The 26820-nt window shown below is 45.5% G+C and overlaps 1 protein-coding gene across 2 annotated transcripts; it reads right to left on the bottom strand.

Moving 5' to 3' along the window:
* Positions 1 to 578: 578 nt before the first annotated feature.
* TMEM255A (transmembrane protein 255A) lies at positions 579 to 26443 on the bottom strand. Of its 2 annotated transcripts, none has more exons than XM_086850282.1 (9): positions 26318 to 26443; positions 22104 to 22246; positions 17579 to 17641; positions 12318 to 12407; positions 10456 to 10518; positions 9338 to 9426; positions 6699 to 6861; positions 5252 to 5395; positions 579 to 3262 (listed from the first exon to the last, which is right to left on the bottom strand). In XM_086850282.1, the coding sequence occupies exons 1-9, from the start codon at positions 26373 to 26375 to the stop codon at positions 3104 to 3106; spliced, it is 972 nt and encodes a 323-aa protein (XP_086706408.1). In that variant the 5' UTR covers positions 26376 to 26443; the 3' UTR covers positions 579 to 3103. The 2 variants fall into 2 exon arrangements, with proteins under 2 accessions (XP_086706408.1, XP_086706409.1); XM_086850283.1 differs by having other exon boundaries at positions 6699 to 6858.
* Positions 26444 to 26820: the final 377 nt, after the last annotated feature.

Here is a 26820-nt window from a genome sequence, read left to right as displayed (position 1 = left end):
CCAGTGCAGTGCTTCCAGCTCACTCATGGTTTGGGCTCTTACCAGCCACTGACTGGTTATGATTTATAAGAGTTCCATTGTTGGTGACCCGGGGCCAACAGGAAATAATCGCTTACTTTGTGTAGACTTCTTGTTACACATAAGAAATGCAACTTAATAAGTAACATATCCAATTATGTTCTAGATGCCTTTATCTCCATGGCATAGGGTTTCTACCTCACTCTGCTGACAAGGGGGAGCTGACATCATCAGGACAGAATTATTTGGATCTGTGTTAAGTAAAAAATCAGCAGTAATAAATTTATAGGGCTTGAGGTCGGGGCACCATGTTATGTGGGTAAAACTTGAAAATTATCAAGTGTGGGGGCATGAGCACCTTCAAAAACAGAACTTAAGGAGTTCTAATCCTGCTAGAAATATGTCTCCAATATAGTGAATAGAGATGGGGTTTTTTTGTTTGTTGAGGGTTTTTTTGCTTTGATTTTTTTTAAATGCAAATTTTACTCACTTTTTTGAAATAACCTTAAGGATGCTTGTAAAACAGGAATTGCTAAAACGTAAAATAGAATTGGTAAATGTTTACAAAAGTCACACAATTTTATTTAACTTTGGCAAAGTAATAAAAGGGTACATATGAGTCACAAACTTGACATTCTCATAAGAAATGACAAATACAATGCAGAATGTTGCAGTTACATTAAATGCTTTGTTTTACTCAAGCGGAATGAAACAGGTAATTCAACAGAAAATACCACCAGTAAGTTTTTAAATGTGAAAATGTACTTGTTCTTTTATAGTGAATTTAAAGCAGCAATGTAATTTTTGCTAAAATATTCCTTAGGAAAAAATGAGAATTTGGATAATTTCCTATAGTTAGTATTTTTCAACTCAAAACCAATGACACAATCTCCTAATTGTTTCTGTGCCACTAAATTATGTTCTCTTCAGGATGTTCAGTCCTGTCCTGTGGTGTCCCCTAGTCCTTCTAGCCCTATTTAGTTGACAGGCACAAATGGTACAGTGTTTGTCAGAAGTGGGACAGGACTGTTAGCTTTTATTTCAAAGATAAAGCAATAAAATGGTTTCTGATACTAAATTAATGTGCCCTTCTAATTCTAGTTTTGTTGGGAGTTTTATCAAGAGAAGTACTGTCTGTTTTGAAATTGCCCATGATCTCTTTATCAAGATTTAATTCAATAAAATGTAATATAAAATGGAGGATGCCCCAGTATATAAATTTGTTTCCAGTATGCAAATTTATAGGAGCTGCACTTCAACATTCTATAGTAAAACGAAATGCCACCAGAGTATGTTCTACATACACTACTGCTTTAAATCCTGTGAGCTGCATTCCTTTCTCCAGCTGTTTATTTTCCCTTCTTACTGGAGAAAAGTCATGCTTGCTTCTGGATAAAGTGTCACCCTTTAATGAACTAATATACTGATTAGTATTTGACAGTGGAAATGATAAAGTTAATACACAGTCTAGCCTAAAGGCTTTGCAAATGCATAGGATTAAAAACAGCATTATAAAGTGTGGGTGTACTTTGAAAAGTGAGATCAGAGACTTCAGTGTTTGTTTTCCATGCTGATAGCATTTGAATTTTTTTTTTAATAGATTAAAAGTAGTTTCCACAGTTTAAAGTCCAACTGGATTTCCTCCCAACCCACCAGCATGAATTCCATTTTGATTCTGAAAGCCAGATTTAACATTTAGGTACTTTTTTGTCTGCATCAGTTGCAAGTAAAGGAAGGCAGAGGATGAGGGTCAACAAACCAATGCCAAGGAAATTATATCTTTAGGAAAAAGGAGTAAAATGTTAATGTTGTTTTTTATCCCTGAAATAAGCAGTTGAGAACGCTCAGGTTGAGCAGCTCAGATCTAAACAATGTCATCTGAAATCACTTCCTGGAGTAGAACCACACTTTAGAGGTCAGTGTGTCACATATCAAAGCTGACCTTTTGTTATGCAGGATGCATGCAAAATCTGCTGGAATCTAGATCAATCAGCACAGTCATCAGCTGAAGATTAAATGAAAGTCACAACAGTAATTGCAAATTCCTCAGTTTTGTCCTATATTACAGGGTGTTGAATTTCATCTGTGTGAGACTTACATCTTGGAGAACTAGTAGTGGATATTCCTTATGTGCAACCCATAATACAGCTACTAAACCAGTGCTTATTCAGGGTGCTAATTCAGTCCATTAAAAAAGTTAAAAGTATAAGCTTAAAAAGAAATTCCCAACCACAGAAAAGGTAAACAAACAAACAAATAAATAAATAACATTTTTGCTGCACTGTTTCAGTGACTTGTCGATGGCTCCTGATGTTTTTTGTAGGAATACAAGGACAATTTAGGCAGTGCAACCACCCAAACCATTTGACTTCAGCATTACTTACACAGCATTCAGAGAGAGACAATTCTATTTCATCTTTTATCTTAAGAAGCAAGCTGAAATAAAAACAGCTTGCCCCCCTCAAAAAAGCAGTATTCTGATTATTTTGCTACAATTACATGAGGCTATCCTATGATGTTATCCTTTTCAATAAAGTTACATTTTGAGGCACTGTCATCGTTCCCCCCCAAATTTTTCCAGTGTGTTGGGCCAACAAGTGATGTGAGCTAGGTCCTGTGTTCCCCCACCCAAAATCCCAGCAACTGGAGCCCAAAGACCAAACGAAACCAGCGTCAAATCGTGCTGTCTGCAAGCACCCTCACCTCAAAGATTGATAATCTCTAGCAACTATTGATCTTGGCTACCTTTACTTCAGCTCAGCACAAGATGGAGTAAGGCAAACCAGAATCTGTCATCTGTGTTGGATCACTTGATTAAAAATCAAGGACTACATGAACCAAAGAGGCTGAAATTTAGGTCACCTGCTACTCACTGACACATTAAAACATCAGAAGTCTGTCCCCTTTGTCACAGGCCATCATTAAACTTCTGAAATAAGTCTCACAAAAAAGGACAGTCCACTCTAATATTTTTATTTGCAATTATCTTCTGTATTCTCCGGCTCCCTCCCACAGTAAAATATAAATACAAAATGTTCACACTTATTTTGATGGCAAATTTTTTTTTTCTTCTTTCCCACATTCTTTATGGTGTGTAAGGTGGTGGCTTTTCAAAAGGTGGGAAATAGGGCGGTGAGTAACGAGGTGGTGCATTAGAGGCCCACATATAGCTGGGTGATGGTGAGAGGGACTGGGGGTCATCAGAGAGGCCAGAAGGAGTGGAGGCTGGAAACACGCTGGAATGCTGCAGGGAGACAGCAAAGGCTGTAATGTAACCATTTCCTAATGGAAATTACTTTATCAAAGCAGTATTTCATTACCAAACAGTTCAAAATTAACATTTCAAGGTTCACCTCAGCGAATCATGTACATACAAATAACACTTCAGATAACTTGTTGCATTCAAGGTAAGTACAGCATGTAAGTAATGATTTTGAAAAATGAGGCTCCTTAGATCCAAAATTGAAGACACTTAAAAAGAATTCTCATCACTTCTGTGTGCCTGCTGCATTTCACAAGGCTGGACAACTGAAAACTGATGAGTTCCTCTACAAATCTTGGGTGTCACACACCAGCCAGTAACAACAATGAACAGGCTGCTCCAAAAAACAGAGAACTAGGTCTGCCATTTTAGAGTTGTGTGTGAAAGCCAGGGCTTTGCAAGGGCAAAATTCCTTAGGAATTCTGGTGTGTTGTTCTCCTGTGAAAAATGTGTGGAATGAGTGGGAAGCATTCTTGCACCAGAGGGAGTGCATCCTTTGGAAGGGATTTGAGAGGCAAGGCTGGGCTTGCTCCGTGTGCTGTAGGATGCCAGGGAAGAGGGGTCAGGGTGGGACAGTCACTCCTTGGAGTAGGGCAGGGCTCAAGGCAAGGGAGCCTCCAAAGCCAGAGGCTCAGCTTGGGGCTCCCATGCAGGCCCCAAGTTCCCTGGAAGATATGCAAGGCTCAGACTTGGAATTTCCCTTTAAGGAGGAACTTGGCTATACTAAACTTAGATGACTTGAATTTATGCCCAGCTTTTGTGCCACCTCCTAAGCCAACACCTGTGCTCACAGCAGTGAGACCCAGACACTTTGATCTGTCTGGCTGAGCTGTGTTAGCAGAGCCCAGCAGTACTTCCAGTTACAAAGCAGGGAAATCACCCATGCTGAGCTCTCTGCAGGTGCTGGGGCTGCCACTCTGGCAAACTCTGGGTCAGACAGTGCTTGGAACTGCTGAGAAACTGAGAAAAGGACTTTGTAGCAGAGCTTGGTTTGGCATGCACTGAGGTTGGCATTTTTGTAACTGCAGGAAGTTATACAGCACCAGTGACTGTCCCAGGTTCCATTAATCTCAAAAATGAGTCACAAATACAGCCTAGAAGTTCTGACATAAGTGTTCAATTATATTCAAGAGCCCTGACAACAGCATTGTCCAGTGGCACTAGCAGTAGACCCAGGAAGGTTTAGATTCATGTTACCTCTAATGCATGGCTCAGATGAGGCACGTGGTGTCTATCACAGAGCTCACCTCTTTGTTCATGACCAAGATCTTAAATTCTTGTTAAAAAAGGTCTCCAGTGCTGGTGGCTGTGTGATGTGTTAATTAACATCATCCCTGTGGTAACATCCACCTGACAGAAGAGCTGAGGAGGAAATGTCCTCATCTGCTTCAACAAGTGAAAGCTGATGTTGACAGCAAGGTTCACCTGAAATCCTCATTTCCAACAGCACAGCTCCATGGCTCAAAGAGGAAGGGATGCATTATAGCAGAGGTGATGTTTGCAGGGACACCTCTTAAGCCAGCTGAGGCATGTGGAAAGTAACCAAGACAAAATAGCTTTTCAGGCATCATGTGTCTTCAGGAGCTCAAATAGCTTGTTTCCAAAAGCTCATCTGTTTCTCTCAGGCACAGTAATTGGCCTAATAAAATCTAGCACCTGAACACCTGGCTTTGCTTCTCTCCTCAGAACATTTGCAGTAGCAGAGGCAGTGCCTATTTTTAATGTGATCTCTACTACTAAGTGATGGGGAGGCAGGCAGGTAGCAGGTCCTCCCTCTTGTCTTCACTTCAAGGACAGCTTTCAGGAAAACACTGCCAAGGACCAATGCCTAATAGGAAAAATTTGGTATTTTCTGCAGGAACAAGAAAATTAAACTGTGCGAATGACAGGAAGACAGGCCCCTAGAGTCCTCCAGCCTGGCTGGATTTAACCTTGCTGCTAAACAAGGAAACATCTTGTAATGCTGCCCACCTGAAAGTCGTAAGCAGAGTAGGGAGGCAGGTGAGGAGTGCTGTGATAGTAGGAGTTGTAAGATGTTACTTGTGGCCTGGAGTAGTAGGTCACTGAAGGATGTGCATTTTCAACAGTGCAGTTCAGCGTAGGGAGGGAAGGAGTCTATCAAAACAAAAAGAAGAGAGTATGAGGCAGCAAACCCAGTCACAGAAGGCTGACAGCTGAATGAAAGCAGAAATGATTTAAAGGAGCACCATGTGTCTTTAGATCTCAATTCTGTTGAATTAGCAACTGGCAATCCAGTTCCTTCCCAGGCAGCAGCTAAGTTCCAAGGCAATTTCATTCCACAGACATTTATTGTTTCAGATTTTATAGAACAAGCTGGCAGTAGCCCAGTGCACACCAGTACTCACACAAAACAGATTTACATCTTCACAAATAAGAGAAATGATTCATTACTTCCAAATTTCTCTGTTATTTGGTGAATTTTGTGAATTGTTGTTAATTTCTACACATCTTTGTGGAGGTTTACAGGCTCTCTGGTGTGGATCAAATCTCAAAGGGCTACGATGCACAGCTGGGAATGTGTCTCCTGTTTTATTTGGGAAGATATTGGTGAGCCTGAAAAGAGTTCAGGGTTTGGAAATAAGGTAGCCTTAGTGCAGGGCCCAAGATTTCTTTGTAAGAAAAACATATAGCCAGGATAACAAATCTCTTTTCTGTGTGACTGTTTCTGTATTATTCCAAATGAGTCACAAGTGACTGAAAGAGCCCCAAATGTATCTGTTGAATATTCAGTTCTACCCATTCATTTGTGCTGTTCAGAACTAAACTGTATGGAAGCTAACAGGCAGCCTGGTTAAGTGAGGGTATTTTGTAGCTCACATTGTTAGAACAGAATTTTTTTCATTATCTGAAGCTTAGTTTTGATCCCCAGTTCACCCTCTCAGGTTCTGCACCATGAAGAAATTAGACTGAGAGTTTCAGCCTAGCACAGCTGCTTAAACAGTCTGTAAAGCTCAGACTGCTACTATAAAATCAACAATTAATGGGCAACCACCACACTTTTCCTTGTAGAGTGTGAACACTATGAAAGGAAGATCAATTTTTAAGAAATAATTAAAATTTTAAATAATTTTGATAATTTTTATTTTAAATCATTATTAATAATAATTATTATTTTTAATCATCTGGGTATTGCTAATGCCTCTCTGATAGTTTCTTTTGAAAAGGCAGTCTCCCAATTCTGTTAATATTTTCTAACTGTGCTCAGGTGGTGACAAAATCAGAAAAGTGAATCACTTCCACTTTTTCATTATAATTACTTCTTATCCTTCTTTCCACCCTGATTGAAGTAATGCACAGATCATTTGTATTAAAATACCAATAGTTTCCATGATTATTTTTCAAGGCAATTTGCCTGATTTGTTTTCTTTAATGCACTGAGAAATTGATATCCTCTTACCATGTCTTTAAAGCCTCCAAGTATTGCTGCTGTAATGATCCCTAGGAACAGCCCGACTATGTTCAGAATTGTTGCCGACCAGAGCAAGTGGTAAAGGTGGATGATGTCCTGGCAGCTGCTGACATCAATGTATTCATAGTACCCTCCAGAAATCTCTACTCTGCTAGATTAGGGAAAAAAACAACAGTAATGATAAAAAAATGCACCACGTATGATAAAAGTGAAGCAGTACTGCTGGACAGTAAAATGTATTCTGCAGCTCAGTGATAACTTGGACCTTACTACCAAGGGAGAGGTGATAAAGCCTCCCAGATCCCATGCTTGCAGCATTCAGGATATCCCTGCACAAAGTGCTTGCTCTGCTCTGAAACAAACGACTTTGTGTCTGAACCTGCCGGTTATTTCTTTCATCTGAAATCTCCACGGAGGTTCTGGAGGCTTACCAAGGACAAACCGGTTTTGGAATTACCCTGGGAAATCAGTGTGTGCCCCGAGGAGCAGTGCAGGCTGCTCCCCACAGCCCCAGAGCCGCACAGCTCCTGCCTGGGAGGGCCACAAGGCAGCTCCAGCTCCACGCCACGCTCACAGCTCTACAGCAGCCTGGGCTGGCCACAGCCCTGGCACCTGGTCCTTCTGCTCACACTCTGAACCTTTTCTACATCCAGAAAAGAGAGAGAAAACTCCGTCAAATCTGGCTAGGTCATTATTTTGGGAAAGGAAAAGCAACTCCTGTAACATGTGGGCTGAAGTCTTGCAGCGGAACTCTTCAGGAATGAGTTCTCTCTGACTGCCAGGTCAGGAACAGGCTGGCCTTCAGCACAGCCTACCAGATGTAATGGCCTACAGCAAATATCCCTTTGGAAAACATTTATCAGGGACAAACAGTACCAAGAGCTTATGAATGACTTATCTCCCAGCTCACACACAGGGTTAGGCTCAAAGCACGTGAGAGCTTTGAGGAAAGGGGGAAGAACCGGCACATATTTAAGGTCAAGAAGCCGGAGATACAGGTTCATCTCCTCAGCAGACTCCAGAAGGCCTGCAGGAAACTGCCCCCTTTCACAAAAGTCACCCTCCTTTGCTGATTACTCAACTTCTACTTCTTTCCCCTTTCTATTCCCACATTTCATTTTAGCAGGCCCCTGTGGGAGACATCTCAAGGAGAGATGGGGATTTAAAGCAGAGCTGAGGCAGAGCTTAGCCACAGGTTACAAAATCCTGTGTGCTGGCTGGAACCACCTCTGTGGAACCCGAGCTCTCACCGTGACCCTCTGACAATAAAACCTGCATGTGCTGTTTGCAAGCACTCGTTCCTATGGAGATGTGTGAGAGCACAGATCTCTGTGAGAACACCCTGCGTTTTCCAGCATGTTTTATCAGCAGGAAGGGGCTTGCCCCGTGCTGCCAACAGCAGGGTTCCCAGCATCAGGAAGAATGCAAGACTGCTGTCACATTTTCCATCCTTTAGGTGTGCACCCGTCAGTCTTGAGCGTTCATGCCTCTCTTACTGAGACACATCCAGCACCTCCTCAGCGCAGGATGCTTGTGTGGTACTAACCAAGATTAAAATAGCAACAATTGATATCTTTTATCAGCGGAAAATGGGTCAGAGGCAGGTCCCAGAACCAGGACAGGGGGGAAAAAAACCCCAACATACAATACAGAAGAGTTTCAAGCTTTTCTATTCCAATCAGTTCTCTGTGTATCACTCTCTCCAGCTCGTAAAAAGGGATTGTGTTCTGTTATCTGCTCAAGGAAAGCATGAGCTTCACCCCTCTTTCACACACACAGAGTCCTACAGAGACCAGGGATCACACTTCCCAGCACAGGAAACGACCCACCCCCTCCCAACAGCAGCTTTTGATCTTCCTCCTCCACTGGAGGATGATTTTAGTGGAGGCCAGCCCAACTAAATACTGTGAGAGATGCTAAGCCTGAAATGGCCCTAGGCAACAGCCAGCAGTAAAGAAATCAATTAATTAATTATTTGCTGACACACAATGGACACTCCACAAGGTTATAAGCAGCACATGCTGTAAATTTATCTGGCTTAGGCACAGTAGCCAGATCTCAGTGGTGCAATCACTCTGCAGTGGTTCTCGATTGGTAACACCTCCTGACTCATGGCACAGTGCTGGTTCACCTTCCAACCCCATGTGGCCACGAAAAACATTCTCTGGGCAGAGAGGACACTGGTTTGTGAACACACAGATGGCACCAGCCTGTTAACCTTCCCCCCTGTTAGCAGGATGGTGGCAAGGTGAAGAAGAACAGTGTCCCAGTTTTTTTGCATCTTCAATATTCTCAAAGGAAAAAACCAACCCAGTGCCAACAGAGAAGGAAGGTGTTAAGACAAGCGACACTCAATAGGTGGAAAACATGAGGAGGACACCAAGTATGAAAGTAATGGAAACTCCTGTGCTCTTCATTCTTCCAGCTGGGCTGGCCCAGAGCTGGGATGGCCTTGGTGTATTTCACACCCACCTTTTCTCAGTTAGCTTTTGTCTAGTATCCTCCTTGCTAACAAACACAGCTGAAGGTCCCAACAGCTGCCATTAACTGATAATGACCTGCTGCAAGCTATTGCAAAAGAACGATGCTCGTCCTTCCCATGGCCAGGAGTGGCATTTTTGGCTTACCTCCCACAGTTGTACAGGTCACAGCAGAAGCAGGTATTGGTTTTTATTTTCGGTGTGCAGGGGGCACGGCGCTGTGGGTGACAGACCGCCTGCGTGAATACAGAAAAAAACACAGAAAGCACTGAATGACACAATCCCCAAACAGTTTCTGCTGCTGTTTGGCCTGCTCTACATGTAGATTTCTCAGTGACCGCCACATTAGCCCCAGGCAGATTTTTCTTTCTTTATCTTGCTCCCACAAAGTCCTCTGTTAGTGGAACAGAGATGCACCAGACTAGAATAAAGCAGCGTTTCCTTTCGCTGTGGGGAGCTCACAGACAGGCAGGTGCCCGCAGAGGAAGGAGGTTTTGCAACTCTTACAAGCAGCCAGGGCGTTGCTGAACTAAGGCACCTCGCCCCACGGCAAGGCAGAGCAGAGATTTGTCAATAGCATAACCCAAATTGAGAGCAAGATTCCCACAGTGGTGCAGAACTGACCAAAGTGGTGATTTGTCTGTGTCTGTGGATGGTAACACCCGAGTTCACATGGACAGTCTTCAGCCTGAAAAGAGAGTGGACTGCACCCACGCTACTGGATAGAACATAACTTTGTACCCTCAAGCTGGCCTTCTAATTTGGTATATAGTGGTTATTCAAAACTACCTGTGGACTTATGAGGAAAGCTCTGAGAGACAATTAGTGCTCAGCAAAGTCAGACAAAGACATTCATACACACCATCAGTATGTGGCAGGATCATCCATCCTCAACAGTTTCTCTTTGGAGACAATAAGAGAGGTGCAGAGACTGGTACTTGTTGCTTATATACACAGAAATTAGTGCTGTCTGAAATGTTAACCCGCCACACAGCTCCTATGAATGCACAGCTGAAGATCTAGAGAAACTGGTGAACTTTCCTGTCCTACATCCCCTTCTCTCCATCTGCTCCTTCACTATTGAGGCAGTACACGGAGGAACCCACCTCCCGAGTGCTCCCAGCGCCCTGCTCCCAGCCCAGGCCCAGCCTCCCACCCCCTCCTCACTTTGCAGACCTCTGGGACCCTGGAGCAGCCTCCTGGCAGCAGGTTCCTCCACCTGCACCAAGAAGCTGGTCCCTTGACACAGCAGAACTTGCTCTCACCTCTGGTGGGGTTGTACTCTTGGAGTAGTACTGACATCGCCCCGCGTACAGTGGCCTCAGATCCTGCCAGAGAAAAGCACCAGGCTTAGCCCTGCAGCAAAAACAAAATCACCCAGAGGGTCTGGAAAAAGGGACCAGGCCTTAGAGAGACTCTGATCTCACACCAGCACCTCAATACAGCAACGGCTCTGTAGCCCCCAGCCCAGCCCCCTGAGCCCTGGGTGATGTTTAACCCTTGTCCTTGGAGGCAGGAAATTGTTACAGCCAGCATGGGAAATGCAGTCTCTTCAGCTGGGCTCTCTGGGTGATAGTGGCCATCCTGAACTGAAGGATTTATTCTTCATCCTGGATGACACATCCCAGGTCTGCCTGACCTATTTCTCAGGGGGTATTCCTGCTAAATCATAGCAATTTTTCATTAATTGTTGGCAAATTTGTCCTTCCTGTGCTCTTCAGTGTCTTCAGTGGGAAAGCTCTGGAGGATCATCAACATTCCAGCCTGCAAATGTGTGTTAATGCCTCCCTTTGGGGCAGCTTGATCTCCAAGGCAAAGCCTCAGGGCCAGACGTGTATCCACATCAGTGAGCCCTTCCCAGGAGCAGCCAGACTGGCTCTCCAGGTGTCTGACACAAAGCTCAGGTGGCAGAGCAGTGTCAGCAGCTGGCAACTGGAAGAATGCTTTGTGCTGGTGTGGCAGGAGCATGTCTCCAGCAAGGTGGGGACATTTTTGGACTCTCAGGTGGTAAAGTGAGGCCAAAAGCCCATCTGTTCATCAAGAGGCAGAAACCAAAGCCTTTCTCCTCACAACTGCTCATCTCTGGTTGCCTCAGATACACAGACATCCCCAGAGCCAGCTGGGAGGAGCTGCCAGCTCGTGCCAAAACCCAACCCATGAGGTCACACCCTTGCAAAGGGGGTCAAAGATGGCCCAGACTCTCTGGTTTCATCCAGACAGACAGACAGACAGACAGACAGCCATCATGCGACTGAGTGGAGCTGCCCTTTGCTCAGTCAGCAAATCCTGCCATCCAGCCACCTTTCCACCACTGGAATACTCAGGGACAGGAAAGAAGAGCCAGCTTCACAATGAGCAAAACAAGCCAGCTGATACAGGGAGTGTCCATTTCATGGGTAATTCCGATCTGAAATCCCTTTCCGTTCTGATACAAAGAAACTCCAAATCTGTCTTTTTAATCCCTTTTTGCCAATTTTTTTTTAAAAAAATCATCAAACCAGAGTTGCAGGGGAAAAGAACGGTTTGCAGTTACAAATTTCAATCAAAAAGCTAAAACGGAATTAAGTATTTTTATTTCTATACTAATAACTAAAGTTTCTGCACATCCCACTGTAGCAGTGATTGGTCATGACAGCAGTAGCTCATAATTTTTTTAAGTGACCAAATGGAAACTGAGAACCTACTGCAAATGTTTCCTGTTTATACTGTAATGCTTCAGTGAGCTTCATATCAAATTTCTTCATTCTACAACAGCATCCAGTGATTCACTCTGCATTAAGAACTAGCTCTGCCTTCATTTAAAACAAAATAGATGTTACTGCTCATATTTTGTCCCTTGGTGATACTTGTAATTCACATTACATCTTAAGTGTTCTGATACTCGGTAAACACATAAAGCTGAACAAAAAACCAAAGCAAAGCTTTACAATCTTAGTGCTTTCCGCTGATTTTAAAGTACTTTTTAGAAATGATAACCTTTTTCTAAAGCTTTTGATTTAAAGCACCATTCAGCACATGATATATATTTACAGGGTTTGATGCAGCCTGGTGCAGGATTGCAGACACCATCACTTGTTTTCTTAGAATAAAAGCATTGCAGGACCTGTGTTTTCCTGGAAGCACTTACTATGTGTCTGGCAGCAAAGACACCGTCTACTATGGCACAGCAGAACGCAGCGATGACACCAAAGCTGATGAAGACGATCGATGCAACCAGCTGAGAAAGGAAAACAAAGCAAAGTATCATCTGCCTCTCCACAACTAAGTGATCAGTGCCCTCTCCACAAGGATATGTAAACCACAGACAATAAGCCCTCAAGCAATCAGTGAGCCAGGCTTTGCCCGGGCTCACAGACTGGTCTGGCTGAGGGCAGTGGGATATGCTCTGCTCTGGCAGAGTGGCAGGAGTAGGAGCATTGTGCCAGACTTGATAGAGTAATGCAGGTTTTTCCATGACTCCAATATGTTAAACTGAGAATACACCTCCTCTTCTGTCTGCTGCTGTTCTTAACTCTCCCCTGGAGAGAATTTCTTCTCCCCCCTGAGTGCTGTAGGGAGCTGCTCCTGTCGACACTTCCTGAGCTGTGAGGATGCAGGGGACAGCAGAGCATGAACCTCTCTGCTTCAGGGAAAGCACTTGGATGCAGGCACAAGCACAAAGCCATGAGAGCAGAAGGCAGGTGACCAGCCCATGCCATGGGTGCTGCACAGCCCCACAGCAGCCTGGCAGGGCTCCTCTGTGCCAGGCTGTGGCAAGCACAGTCCATCCAGCCTCCCACTGGAGAGCTGCAAGGAGAGAGACTCCTCTCCACCTGCAGCTTGAGAAGGCAGTGTTACAGTCTGCCAACAACAGCTGGCTTTCACTATTATGTATTTGCTTTTGAAAACTATTACAAAGTGTAACCACTTCTGTAGATACAGTGTAAATTGTAATTGTTTTTGTGGACAGTACAACTAAAAATTATGTGTAGGAAGCAAGGCTATCACAAGATGTAAGTGTGCTTGCAAAAGATGTATCACAAGATATGACTGCTCTTGCAAAACATATAACCAAGATAACACAGGCAAAGAACAAAATACCGTAAAAGCAGAATACCAAGACTAAAGTGGCATCAGAAAACCACCCTAGAGTGCCTCCCTGACGGACCCTTGGAGATTGTAGCTGTGGATTTATGCAATGCTGTGGCAACCTGAGGTGGAGTTGCGGTTGGGGCTCCAAGAAATGTGCAAAGTCATTTGAGGAACAAATGTTGCAACTGCAACAGTATAAAAGACTGTTCAGTAAAGAATTGTTGTGCCTCTGGCTGCTGCCACGCACCCAGCACTGTTACTTTTGCTTTATTGATCTGTCTCTTATTATTATTATTATTATTATTATTATTACTTTATTATTACTTTTTTATTATTATTACTATAACTTTTAACATTTGGAGGAGTGGGCTTCATTTCTCACAGCAGTAAGACAGGCATGATCCTTTTCCACTGGCCCCATCCTGCCTGTTCTTAAAGTTAGGGTGAAAGCATTCAGCAGCTAAACCAGAAATAATCTCCAATCCAGGTATGAGAAACAGTGTCTGTTCCCCACTGTGCCACATCAAACACCACCTCTGCCCAAGAGGCAGTGCTCAGCCATGCACCAGTGCTGACACAGCCCCTCTCACACCTGAACTCAGCTCAGCTGCTCACACACAGCTCCCAACACTGATCCCAGTCCCCTCTGCCAAAGCACACTGGGGATATCTGCAGGGCTGCAGAGGGAGGCCAAGCACAGCATTCACACAGACAGGTTCACAAAATGCAGCTTGGGGAACACCTTTTAATATTACTTTATATATATTGAAATACATAATTTCAATATATTTACAGGATTTCAGTGTAGAGAACAAGAAGCTCCCTGGTGGTTTTCCCACTCTGGTGATCACAGCCTTGAAGTGTTAGCTGCTGGCAGCTGTTAAAAACAATTTATCCACAAGTACAAAGGTGACTTTGGTCATGGGAGAGCTGTAAGCGATAGTAAAAATCTCAACAGCCCAAATACAAAGCTAACAGCCCAGCCAGCACTGACAGATATCAGGTCTCCTGACCTGGGATGTTTGTTTTAAAGATCCAGTTACTAAATTTGCTTGAAAACCTTGGCTCCTGTCACTGCACAAGGGTCCAGTTCTCAGAAAGACAAGCCAACCCCCTGGACAAATACAATCCAGAAGGATCCTATGTGTACTTTTAAAGTACCTTAAGATTTTTAGGTTAATCACACTGTGTTATCTATGTCTCCCTAAGTGAAAACAGATCTTGTTCCAGTAACCTCCATGTACACACCAGATTGGCTTGAACAATGACTGGAGATGCCAGAGGGCTCACCTGGGACAGTGGAAATGCCCCCTGTACAATTGCTTATTAAAAATGAGAGAAAATAAAATGTTTTTTTTAGATGAGGCAAGTATTCAAGGCATAGACATTTGACCTGCAGCAGCAGAGAAAGCAGGCTGTGAAACAATCCCAGTGACCATGTGAACATCACTATCACAACAAGCTGTTACTGGAATATTAGATGCTGTGCCACAAAGTACTTGCAGATGGCAGCAGGTGACAAGTTTTCCAGGACCAGATCCTATTCTGACCCGGTTTCTGTCAGCTGTAAACTCCTGCATTTCTTCCCCACTCAGCCCCACCCTTGGCATGTCTGGATCCCAGCTCACACTATCCATTATAAAGTCACACTGTCTCACTACCAAACCAGTGGAACCACACAAGGGGAGAAAGCCCAGTCTTGGTGGAAGACATGGGGTTTATGGCTTAGCTCATTTTGTAGCATGTTTAGATTTTCTCAGTACTGTCTTTTGTTTCGTAAACACATGAAAGAGAATATTTGCCCTAAATAGCATGAGCCTTAGAGATGGGAAGTGAGCCAAACACCAAGTACATACAATTAAGGATTTTGTCGGTCATCTCTGCTCGCAGATAGGAGCTGCTAATATGGTAGTTTAAAATAAATACAAAGTTAATGACAGTTTCATAACAGCCCTACCAAGACATAAGTATCTGATGCTCACTTTATTTACATACAGTTTCCTCCCTCCTAGATGTGGAAAGAAAAGCCTGAAAACCAAACACTGAGAACTTATGATAGAGAAAAAAATCAAACAGCAAATAGAAACATACAAATTGAAAGGAATGGAAAGGAGGTGTCTTTACAAACAAATTGTGGGCCTGCTGGTAGATAAGGCCAGATATAGAGAGGTGAAAGAAGCAATGGGGGGAACCATAAATTCCATAGGAATTCCACTAATTGACACAGACTGTTACTCACTCGAAACTCTGCTAAATCTCTGGATTTAAGGAAAAAGAACAGACACACAAGGAAAAAGGAAAACAGAAGGGGGGGTTATACATTAGAAGGGGGTATTAGGCATTTTGGGAAGTTTATACCTCTCAAATACCTCAGCCAATGGGGAGAGGGAAATGCGGCCGGGAAATTAGGATAAAAAGGAGGCTGTGTCCCCTAAAAATTTTGAGAGACCCCAGGGGAAATGCCCCATGGTCTCTTCCTTTATTCAAATAAAGTTACAGGACTCCTCTGTCTCCTTTTTGGACATAAACCTCTGGTGTTTGTGGATTAATTTTCTTGACAAAATTAATCTTAAAAATCCCAGTTTTCAACTTGTCAACAAGATTTTTGATTTGAGGTTGAAAATAGTGTTATTGTAGCAAGCAGAAGTCCCTCTCTAGAGCTGTGTGATATTACTGATTGATCTTCACTCATGTAACTCCAGATGAAGTCAGCCACACCAAGAAGCATTCAGACAACAGAAGACAAACTGGATTTGGATAGTGTGGGAGTGTGCTAGGCTGAGGTTCCTTTTAGGTGATGGTACAGCCCCACATGGGCTGTAGAGGTGCTGGTTCTTACTTTTCCATGGCACAGATGACTGCCATAAAGGTGTGGAACCTGCTGACTCCTCACTTGTAAGCTGCTGGGAGGGCAGTGGGGTGTGTGTCAGGGCTGCCTGTGGTGCAGCACAGCTGGCCCTCCCTGAGGACACAAAAGCTCTCCCTTCCCTTCTAGAGGTAGGTGTGGAAGCCAGTAACTTGGGTGCAGAAAACCAGAGAGGTCTGTTCCTGTCAGCAGTCTGGGGGAAGTGAGAAGTGCTCCTTCAGGTTAGCTCTCCTCATCAGCCACACTGGCTCTCTCCACAGTCACGGACAGAAACACGCACAAGAACACAGCTGCACAAATTGCTTCTGGCTTTTTCTGCCTCCAGGTGCACAACAAGCCAGACCAAGGCTGCCTTTTAGCAAACTAGGACACAGGGGAAGCTCAGAGAAGTTGAACAAAATAAATCCTCCATGGGCAGTGGTATCATGGAACCATGCCATGGACAAAGCTGCCCCTGTGAAGTGCTTCTGGGCAAGGAGGACATGTGACTAAAGCACAGGGACAATAAGTGACAGCTACTGCGTGTCCTCCCTGTGATCAGAGTGGAGACACGCTCGCTGCCAGCCCAGGCAGCAGTGATGCAACTCCTGCAAAGCTGGGTCATGAACGTTTTTTAGGACACAAAATGATAGAGAGATGAAAAGAATAAGTACAAGCTACCCAGGGCTCTTAAGAATAATCAAACAAGTCAGAGCCACACTGTCACTTGTGGGCACTTCTTTGAAAAGTCCAAGACTGGCACAATATGGTCATTGCTCAACCAGACAATGACATGCTGCTAACACATGATGAGCAGCCCTGCTAGGACAGAAAGAACAGGGATATGTTGCCCTTGCAGAGCCAGGGTGAAAACAACAAAAAATATCCACTGAGAAACTCACTTCCCCTGCACTTTGTGTGACTGTGGGAAATGCAAATGTCATCTCCTGCAGGGTCTGCTCAACATCTCCTCCTGCTCTGCAGGGAGCATGCTATTTGTAAAGCAAAGGCAGCACAGAGGCAGACTCTGGATTTGGACAGGCAGGAATTTCTCCCGTCTGCCTTTGCAGAACCTGCCTTAGCCTTGGTCAGCAACACACACTGGTAATCTGCTCCCTGAGGCCCCTCCACCCCTGCCAAAGCAGGCAGCAGGCAGCAGGACAGGCTGCAGGGACAGCAGGACCTCCCTCAGCCCTCTGCAGCTTCCCATCAGCAAGGCTGGGGGGATCTCACTCCCAGAGACTGGGACAACCACTGGGGAGGGGGATTGCAGCTGCTCTCCTGACGAGACAAGCGGAGGCAAGAGGCAGAATGACCATAGGGTGCTGCTCCTAGGCTGCCAGAAACCATCTCCAGTTCTCAAGAAGTATGCAACAGTACCCTGGAAGAGTTAGGAAAACCTAAAATACAACTCTTTACATGCAATATTCGAGTAACTGTCCTTTTTTATAGAGTTTTTATAGAGAACTTACCATTTGTCTTTTGTTTTCTATCAAGTTTGATCCGATTATTCCAAGGAACGACCCAAAACCAAGCTGAAAAACAATGTATTGTTAGCATTTATATCAGGATGATACCCAACATATTTTATAAACAGATGGAACACAATTAAATCCAGAAGCAGCAAAAGAACATTCTGCTGATGAGTGACCACTCTTTCTCCAGCAAGAAATCAGTGGTCTCTTGCTAGCAAGAACTATCAGGTGTATCCCACATATGACACTAAAAGCGTGTGTAGAAACCAAAAGGATGAGTTCTGAATTCCATCCCCCCCAGTGATGCTGAGAAATGACTGGTGGATGAGGATATGCATTGCTGTCTTGGAACAACCCTACAAACACTCAGGAGCCTCCAGAGTCTGCATACCTGGCAGGACCAATGCACTAAAACCTCCAGGACCAGGTTTCTGTGACATCACTGAGCATGTGAGCAGCCACCTCAGTTTTCAACTCAGAGAGTTCCTCAATGTGAAGTATGAAATAAGGGAGATTTATACTTTGGAAGATTTAGCAGTTTTCTGTCTTCTCTTACTCCTCCCTCATTGCCAGGGGTGAGGATACATCAACCAGGGTGTTCTACCAGAAGAGCCCACACTGGCCCAATAGAATAAGCTACTGCAGCAAAAACTCTTGCTGCTGTACTGACAACACTTATTTCAGCTCACTGAAGTCAGCCAGGAGAGCAATTTCCTTCCTCCTTTCTCCATAGCCTTAAGCTACACTAAGAAGTTTCTAGGACAGAGCACACCTCAGCCAGGACAGAAACAGGGACTTCAAGCAGGAACTATGAACTAAGAGGGGAGATGCAAAAATAGTATTACATCACACTGAGAAAGGTCTTTGGTTGGTGTAGAGCATATCCAACCCCACTTCATGGGTTGGCAAAATGAGAAACGCTGGAAAACTCCGACAGCTGGATCTGTCATATTAAGGAGATGCAAATCCAGACAACAGATCAGGGCCCAGTGAAGATCCATGTGAGAATGCCCAATAATTTGCCAACTCCCCAAGAAGAAAAACAAGGCATGAGACAAGATGTAGTGATTCAAAAATGAGTCATCTAACCTGGAACTGATACTTTGAGATCCAGGAATAGAAAACAAAGGTTTAATGAATCCAATACTAACAGGCAGAGGCATGTGCAGAGATTAGCAGACACAAATGTGATGTAAACTTGGGCTTCAATCTTCCCTTGTCCTGCTGAAGCCCGGCAGCCTTTGGTGCAGTGCTGCAGGCGGGGAGGGCAGCTGGCTCGAACAGCAGGGATTAAAGTGGAGCAGCTGATCAGGCTGCTGCTCCCCCACTGCCTGGCTTGCACTCCCAGCTCGTGCAGACCACTGTCCCCACACCAGGCACAAACTGCCCTGGTGGGAAGCACAGCAATGAAGCCAGGGACTGCTTACCACTGGGGTGGCAAACAGGCACTGCTGAACTGCCCCACACTGACCTGCCAGTGCTCCTGGGCTGATTTTAGCTTAGGCAAACAACACCCCCACCTTTCTAAAGTAACAGATTTATAGTTCAAGTCCAAGCAAAAATTTTGGGAGTTCCAGGCATTAATGTGATGTGGATCCAGGCGTAATTTGCAGTCTGGTGATATTTAGCAGAAGGAACTTGTGGGGCAACACACATCTAAGGCAAATGTCCAAGAAAAACTTTTGTGTCCTTTGAGCTTTAAGAGAAATCTCCACATGGTGTTTCCAAGCAGCCTCAAACCAAAAGGTAAAATGCTTTTGATAATTTAAGATAATTCAAAAATAAGAAATCAGAGCAACTCTGTGCATCCAGCAGGTGAAGACCAAAAAAACTGGTGAATTCTCATTAACAGGAATTCTCATTGCACTAATGGAAAAACTATTCATTCTTCTATGGATGGGACAAAGAGATCTTAGTAATGTTCCTCAGTTACATCATTTATTTGCTGGTGGATGTGATCCCCTGGGATGTCTGTCTGAAAGGAGGACAGGACACAAAGTGAATGTGCTTTTCCAGGGTAAAGCCCCAAGCCAACATCCTTGGCAAGGAACCATTACAGAAGAGGTTTGCCAGTGAAAGCCTAAGAAAGGTCAGTCATTTACACAGATTCTGGCAGCTGTTATAACTTGGAGACAACACAAATATCTCACAGTCTGACTTCCATGGGGATCCTTGTCTTCTGCACCTGAGCATTACTCCTGTCTGCTGAACTTCACTGCTGTACTCTGGGGTTCCCTGTCCCAGGTCAGTCATCCAGCCACAGGTGAGGGCATTTCCCACAGAGACACAGCTGAGGTGTATCTTCACAACTGATGTAGTTGTGAAGGTGTGGGTGGTCATGGAGGAGGGTGAAGGCACCCTGGCTTCACAGGGTACCACTGAACCCTCTGCTTCAGCTTCTCCAGTTCTATCAATGAGGAACTGAGCTGCCAGGGGAAAAAACAACTTCAAACCCTCAAAAAACCCAACCAAATGAAATCCTGCTGATGTGTGGAAGGTCTCCATGCCCAGTTCTGTCCATCCTTGGAAGCAGAGGCCTGGGAAGATAAACCCCTGCATTGAAGCAAACATCTTTGCTTGCTTCCTCCTTGCACAAGAGGTGCAAGAAACACAAGAGGCCCAGGAAACACATGTTGAAGGAGGAAAGAAGGGCAGTTTAGGCATGGCAGACATCTGATGTCTGTGTTCAAGAAGAATTTGGGCAATGCCCTCAAGCACATGATGTGATTCTGGGGGTTGTCCTGGAGTTGGACTTGATGATTCTGATGGGTGTCTTCCAACTCAGAATACCCTATGACTTCATGATTCTGTGTTCCATAAGATGATTTTAGCCATGGAACTGGTCCACACACAGAGAAGTCACCCAGCATACAAAGAGGCTTCTGGCTCTATCTGCCTGAGGACAGCTCACTGAATACTCATTCACCGCAGCCAGCCCTTTTTCCCCTGTAAAGGGAGAAATCCCAGCTTGTTATGAAACATCAGCTATTTTAAGCATCTTTTGAAGCATCCAGCACCACACTGAAATGTTTTCCTGTGCAGCAAGACAGGTGAGGTCATCACATATTTCTACAGAGCAGATTAATGAATTTAGATGGAGAATTTGGTGACAAACACAAATTGCCAGGGTGTCTCTGAATAAAGTAACTCAACGCCCTTCCCAAGTCCAGGAATTCATTAATTCCTTGAGTAGACTAAGCCTTAAAAAAGTGTAAGTGATGCTGACGTTCCCAGACCATAAATAGCTCGGGAGATGTCAAGGGGATGTGAACAGCAGACTCTGCCCATTTGCATCACTCTGCAGGACCTGCTCTGAAGCACGAGGTTCAACTCAGGCTGGCACAGCGCAGAGTAAGCCTGGAGAGTCTGCAGCCAGTCTGTCATCTTTCTCAACACCTTCCTTCTATACTTCTCTTTAAAAAAGTTCAGGCCTAAAAGTGGAAGATACTGGGAGTAGCCAGAAAATCTAAACCAAAGGGGCCAAACATAATCTGTGACAATGCTCCACACTGTAATGGCTGTAAAGGGGCTTTCTTCAGTTGTAGAAGAACTTGGGCACAGAAAAGTATAAAGCTCTCTGAGATTAGCAATGCGTGGCAAATAAATCAAACAGCAGTAAGACGAGTCTCCACCTGGTTATCTGGAATGGTTTCAAGTCTCCAAATTCAAGGCTCCAAATCAAATATGCAGCCTCCTACAGCTGTCACACCAGGAGTCTCTAGCTGGGGCCACTGGCTGCATTTAATCTACTGAGACACCTAATTTGATTGCAGTTCAGTGCTTCTTTTTCAGCATGTCTTAGACATGCACAGGAACAGAGCAGGACTTGCTTTCCAGCTCGTGTTAGAACTCTGCTCATGCCAGAAGGGTCGTGATGTACTTGCCCCTCGTGCTTCTGTAAGAGAGTACACATCTAATGGCAGGAAGGCTGGACACCAGTGGTCATCTCTAAATTAAGCCATTTGAAGCTACAAGATTGTTCTTTCCCTTTTTCAGCTGCTGATAACAAAAAAGAAGAAATGGATGTGCTCGTGGATTTGATGTACATGCTCCCCTGGCAAACTGCCACAGCTCCTCATCCAGGGACTCCGATTTGTTAAACACTTCTGCAAGTAAACTGTACAACCACAAGTTTATGTTACCAGTATGTCAAGACCTGGTCTCTCAACTGCTTTTGGCAGTAAGATCCTCCTTTGCCTTACTTTTGCCTGGGCTTAGTGTGATCTATGTAAACAAAGAAGTTCTAAAGTTACTTTGACTGACATAAAATCTATTTGTCTGGCTCATCACTAGCTCAAAAGCAGGTTATTACCTAAGCTCAGAGGAAGCTGCCACTTGGATGGGATTTTTGCATGGGAATGTGCAGCAGGTGCAAAATAATAATAAAACAAATAAATCAAATGGTAATGAAGTAGCTGAACAAAATATTCAGGACAAGATCACCCTTCATAACATTTTCAGCATTACAAGGGACTTTGTAGGCAATAAGTTTTCTAGACCTACCTAGGAGTTCTATACTTACAATAACCCCTGGGTAATAACCTCCAACAGTCACATTTTGGGTTCTTGTTGTAGCAGCTAGGCCCACCGTTAGAATTAATACTGACACAATGAGGAGAGTCACAGTTACGTAGAGGGAATTTCTTTTTCTTCTATTGAACGACCCTAAAAACACACACACACAACAGAATTTGCTGATTCCATCTGGGGAGAGTCACAACACCACAAATTTCTCCTCCCACTGTCAACCACACCACTGTGAATTTCTCTTCTTCTGACTTGAGAATATTTTTGGGTTTGGCTGTCACTTTTCACCTTCACTAACATTGCTCTGACGTAGATGAAGACAGCCTTAAGAACTGCAACTCTGCAAAGCTCATTTAGATACACTGGAGTCTTCCAGCCCCTCTGCCTGGGGAAATAAAGCTAATGAGAAATATTCACATTAGACATTTATATACTTTCTGATCTATCTACTTACATCAAGCTAAATAACCCCACTGCATGTGGCTTGTTTTGAGAGGGGAAATTTGACTGTAATCATAAGACATCCACAGTTTTCCATGCAAATGAGACATCACCAGCAACAGCCACTTCTCCTCTACTTTCAGCAAGGACCAGGTATTTTTAGACACTTGAATAATGAATTTGTGGATTAGTAAAACTCATCTACAGCTGCCTGATGATGAGGGGTTTTTTTTTTCTTTTCTATATTTATAGACCTCCCAAATGAGCATAAACATGAAAGAGTGATTCCACCAGCCAAGAGGAAAGCTGGCTGCGACACTACACTCAGCAACATCTTTAGGGGCGTGTTTGGTCTGCATGTGCTTTGCCATCTTTGTGTCACTTTGTGGAACAATCCTTTGGATCATATTTCATATATTATGTCGATACAACCCAGCACCTGCAAGAATGGCTGGTAGGATGATGGACTGTAGGGGCCCCTGCCTCACTCCCTGTGGGCTGCTGGGGCCACCCTGAATCCCATTCCCACAGCTGGGGGCTCTCCAAAAGGCCCTGGGAGCAGGTAGGGCTATTTCCACCTCAGAGGCTCCCAGCACTTCTCTGGGTGTTTCAGAGAAGGGCAGGAACACGTCCCAAGGGCAAGGAGCAGCTTTCACTGTTGCTGAGTGTATTCCCTAAAGCAAACCACCTTGGGAACTCCCGTTTGTTCAGGGCTCCTCGGCAGCCCGTGCACAGTGAGATAAAACCTCTGCAGAAAGGCCCCTGATGAAGACTTGGTTCAGCCAAGCACAACCTCCTTGTGCAAATTCTCCAGAAAGAGGAGCACACCAGGCCCTGCTGGGCAGCTTTTTGTCTCAAAGATGCAAGCCCCAGGTGCCCATGGGCCCTTCTGCAGGGTCTGTGTATTTATGCCCAGCAGATACAGAGATCCTTTCACCCCAACACTGATGCAGCCGTACCAGCCCACAAACAATCTCTTCTTCCACATGGACAGCTCTCCACAGGGAAGAGCACAGCAGCTCCTCCTCCATGCCCTCTCCAGCCCAGGAGCTGTGCTGCTGGCAGCAGGGCTCCTTCTGCATGGCCTGGGCTCGCACGGCTGGGCATGGGGCTGGATCATTTCACCCACAGCAACAGGATGAGCTTGAAATCACAGACAAGGGCTAACCTTGGGGCTTAAAAGCCTAGTAGGAATGCACAAAATCACACAGGGGTAAGGTTGGAAAAGACCACTGGAGGTCATCTAGTCCAACCTCCCTGCCCTACATGAAAGGCAAGAGAGGTTTGTGAAAAAAAGCACCATCCTTTCTGACTGACCTGCTGTGTCTGGAAGGAAAGCTCTCCACCCACAAACCTTCTGCTCATGTTCCAGAGCACAGGTCTGACTGCACCACTGGGACATCCCTGGTCCTAAGAGCAAGGAGCCTGACAACTGGTTAGTTCTTACTTGGAATAAATAGCTAGATAGCTGCTAATTTCAAACAAAAAAAAATATTAAATAACTGCTAGAGAACCCCAAGATTCATGCTGGATATTTTATCAATGATGCTTAGTCTTTCAAGCCATGTTTTACAGGCTGGAGATAAAGGTACATGACTGTTTGCTGCAGGTTACATTTGGGGTTATTCTCCTAAATCTGCCAAATAAGTTAATAATATAAAATCTAATCTTCTAAATAATTCAAAAATAATTAAGAGATTAAACCATTCTGTATGTGTTGCCTCACAAATACTATCATTGTTCCACACTTCAGTTTCAAGGCAACCATTTAAATGCAAGTGTCCCATAAAAGTCGTAAAAAATCCATATCAGAGGGATCAAAACTGGAGAAAATTTACCGTTTCTTACATAGATTAGTTCTGAAAGGAGAGAAAGGATGAACCCATCTTGCTTCCACAGAATTACCAAACTTCTGATTAGTGCTACAGTTTGGCTGGCAGATGAGCAGAGGGTAAACAAGTGCTCCTTAGACAGCTCCTGGTGTGCACAGCCGGGCTGTCAGGTGCAGATGTCTGCAGGGCACGGCTGGTGGGTGCTGTGGGCACACGAGCACAGCACCCACACACCCAAACCAGTGCTCCTGCACTGCCATCACAAATGCTGCAAAAAGTTACCACGAAAACCACTCTAAAAGAAGAGTCTTGGAACACCATTTATAGATGCTGTATTTGTTTCAGCACCATCATGTTTTTCACTCTAAATTTCTATGTTTTTTCCCAGATTAGGACTGGCACACACCAGCATTCAGTAGGGAAGAAAGACATAAGGTTTCAACTGGAAAATTTCTCAAAGCTTTCTAGTATTTCTCATAAGATTAAAAAAATATTTAAAAAGCTTTTATTTCAAGTTCTGACAAAACCAGACATAATCTTCTAACGATACTGAAGAGTGATGTGAAACCGAGGAGATAATATGAATACCTCCACTTCAGCTCTGTATTGGGATATTAATTACATTTTTTCCTTCTCTGAAAACACCTTGCTATGCATGTAGAGAGAAAGTGGTTTTGTACTTTGTAAGGGTGCCTGCAGCTGCTTCAGCATACATGGACTCATACCCAGTATCTCTTCAATAGCTGCTGAAGGGCTGCTCTGACAAAATCCTCTCCCTCTATATTAATTTCTGCTGAAAGTATTCCCCATCAGATAATTTTCCTCTGTGCTCCTGAGCTTGCTATAGTTCTACACACAGCAGCTGAGCTACGACAGCTTTGCCATCTCTGCTTTTAAGAGACAGCAATAGCCTTTTCTCTATGATTTATCCCAAAGAGATACCCAAAAACTTGCAGTGTTTACGACAATGTATATAGACAAGGTGATCCAAAACACTGTGCTTAACTGCGTTAGGGAGCTGTAAGGAAATTAATGCTATCCATAGCCTGGCTATTGCTTTTGCTAAAATGGCACTCCAAACTGACACTGGTTTTAGAACGATCATTTTTCTTTTAAGTATCATAAACATCATCTTGTTATATTTGCCCTATAAGCCACTCTGAAGACAAGGCTGTAGGATGTTTTTCCAGATTATTTTAAAAGTTTGTAATAATGCAGATCTTTGAACTGCCCTTGATTCACTTCTTCCCCCACCCCCCCCCCCACCCCCGATTATTAGAAGAAAATGGACAAGATGGCACAGAATCACGACCGACTTCTCCATCTTGTTCTTTGGGGGAAAAGCTAGAAGCGAAGAATAGATAGAGAGTAGCTCAAGAAAGAAGCCAGCTCTAACTTTTACCCCGGGAGGACCGGGGGCAGATGGCTCCGAGCGTCCCTCTTCCCGGCCCCTCTCCTTTGGTCCCATTTTTCCGCTGAAAACGCGTCACCGTGAGAGCTGTGACCCCACGGCTCCGACTGCGGGCCCGGCAGCGCCCGCCCGGGGCTGTGCCAGGGAGGGGAAATCGCCCTCAGCTACGAGGGGTCCCCGAGCTCGCTGGGGCTGCGGGAGGGCAGCGGCTCCCCGAAGCTCCCAAGGATGCTGCCGCTGCCGCGGGGCCGCAGCCGCCTCCGTCCGGGGTGACCCGCAGCGGGGTCCCGCCGCAGCGGCCCCGGGGGCTGCGGGGACACCGGCCCGAAGCGGCGCTCGGCCGGGGGCGGGGGGAACGGCGGGGGCGGCCCGGCTGCCGCGGCTCCGGCGGCGTCCCCGGGGGCAGCCAGCGCCCCGCACGGCCCCGCGGCCAGCCCCGCGCCGCGTCCCCCGGGATCCCCCCGGGATCCCCCCGGGATCCCCCCCGGGATCCCCCCCGGGATCCCCCCCCGGTCCGGCACTCACCCACGGAGTCGGGCAGGGCCACGCCGGCCGGCCGCTGCTGAGTCAGGGACTGCCGCATGCTGCCCCCGCTCCCGCCGCAGCCCGCCGGGCCACGGCGGCGGCACAGCCCCGGCAGCGGCCCCGCCGCGCCTGCGCCTCGCTCCGCTCCGCCCGCGCTGCCCCGGCTCCCGCGGGGCCCCGTCCGGAGCGCCGCCCTGGAGCCAGCGCACAGGCCTTCCCCGGGGGGCTTGGGCTGGCAGGGACGGAGCTCCCGCCCCGTCTCCGGGGAGGACGGAGGTCCTGCCCCGTCCCTGGAGGGACACAGCTCCTGTCCCGCCTCTGGGAGATCTCGGCGCGCTCACCGGCAGCTGGGCCAGAGGGGCTCCCCACCTCTCTCCCCACCGCTCTCCATCCCTTTGCCTTCAGCAGCTCAGATTCTGCCCTTCGCCAGAATCTCCCTGGCAGTTCTCTGTCGCGCGGTTCTCCCCATCTCCCTCCTCCCCGAGGTGCAGGTGACAGTCCCG

The sequence above is a fragment of the Cyanistes caeruleus genome, chromosome 14 (genome assembly GCF_971803275.1).
Source record: "Cyanistes caeruleus chromosome 14, bCyaCae1.hap1.1, whole genome shotgun sequence".
NCBI lineage: Eukaryota > Metazoa > Chordata > Aves > Passeriformes > Paridae > Cyanistes > Cyanistes caeruleus.
This window is presented reverse-complemented; position numbering and strand designations above follow the sequence as displayed.

Coding starts and splice junctions, on each gene's coding strand:
- TMEM255A (XM_086850282.1), bottom strand. CDS start 26,375: ATGCGGCAGTCCCTGACTCAGCAGCGGCCGGCCGGCGTGGCCCTGCCC. Junction 9,427..10,455: donor AGAGTACAACCCCACCAGAG/GTGAGAGCAAGT, acceptor GTATTCACGCAG/GCGGTCTGTCACCCACAGCG. Junction 3,263..5,251: donor ACTCTGCTTACGACTTTCAG/GTGGGCAGCATT, acceptor GTCTCCCTGCAG/CATTCCAGCGTGTTTCCAGC.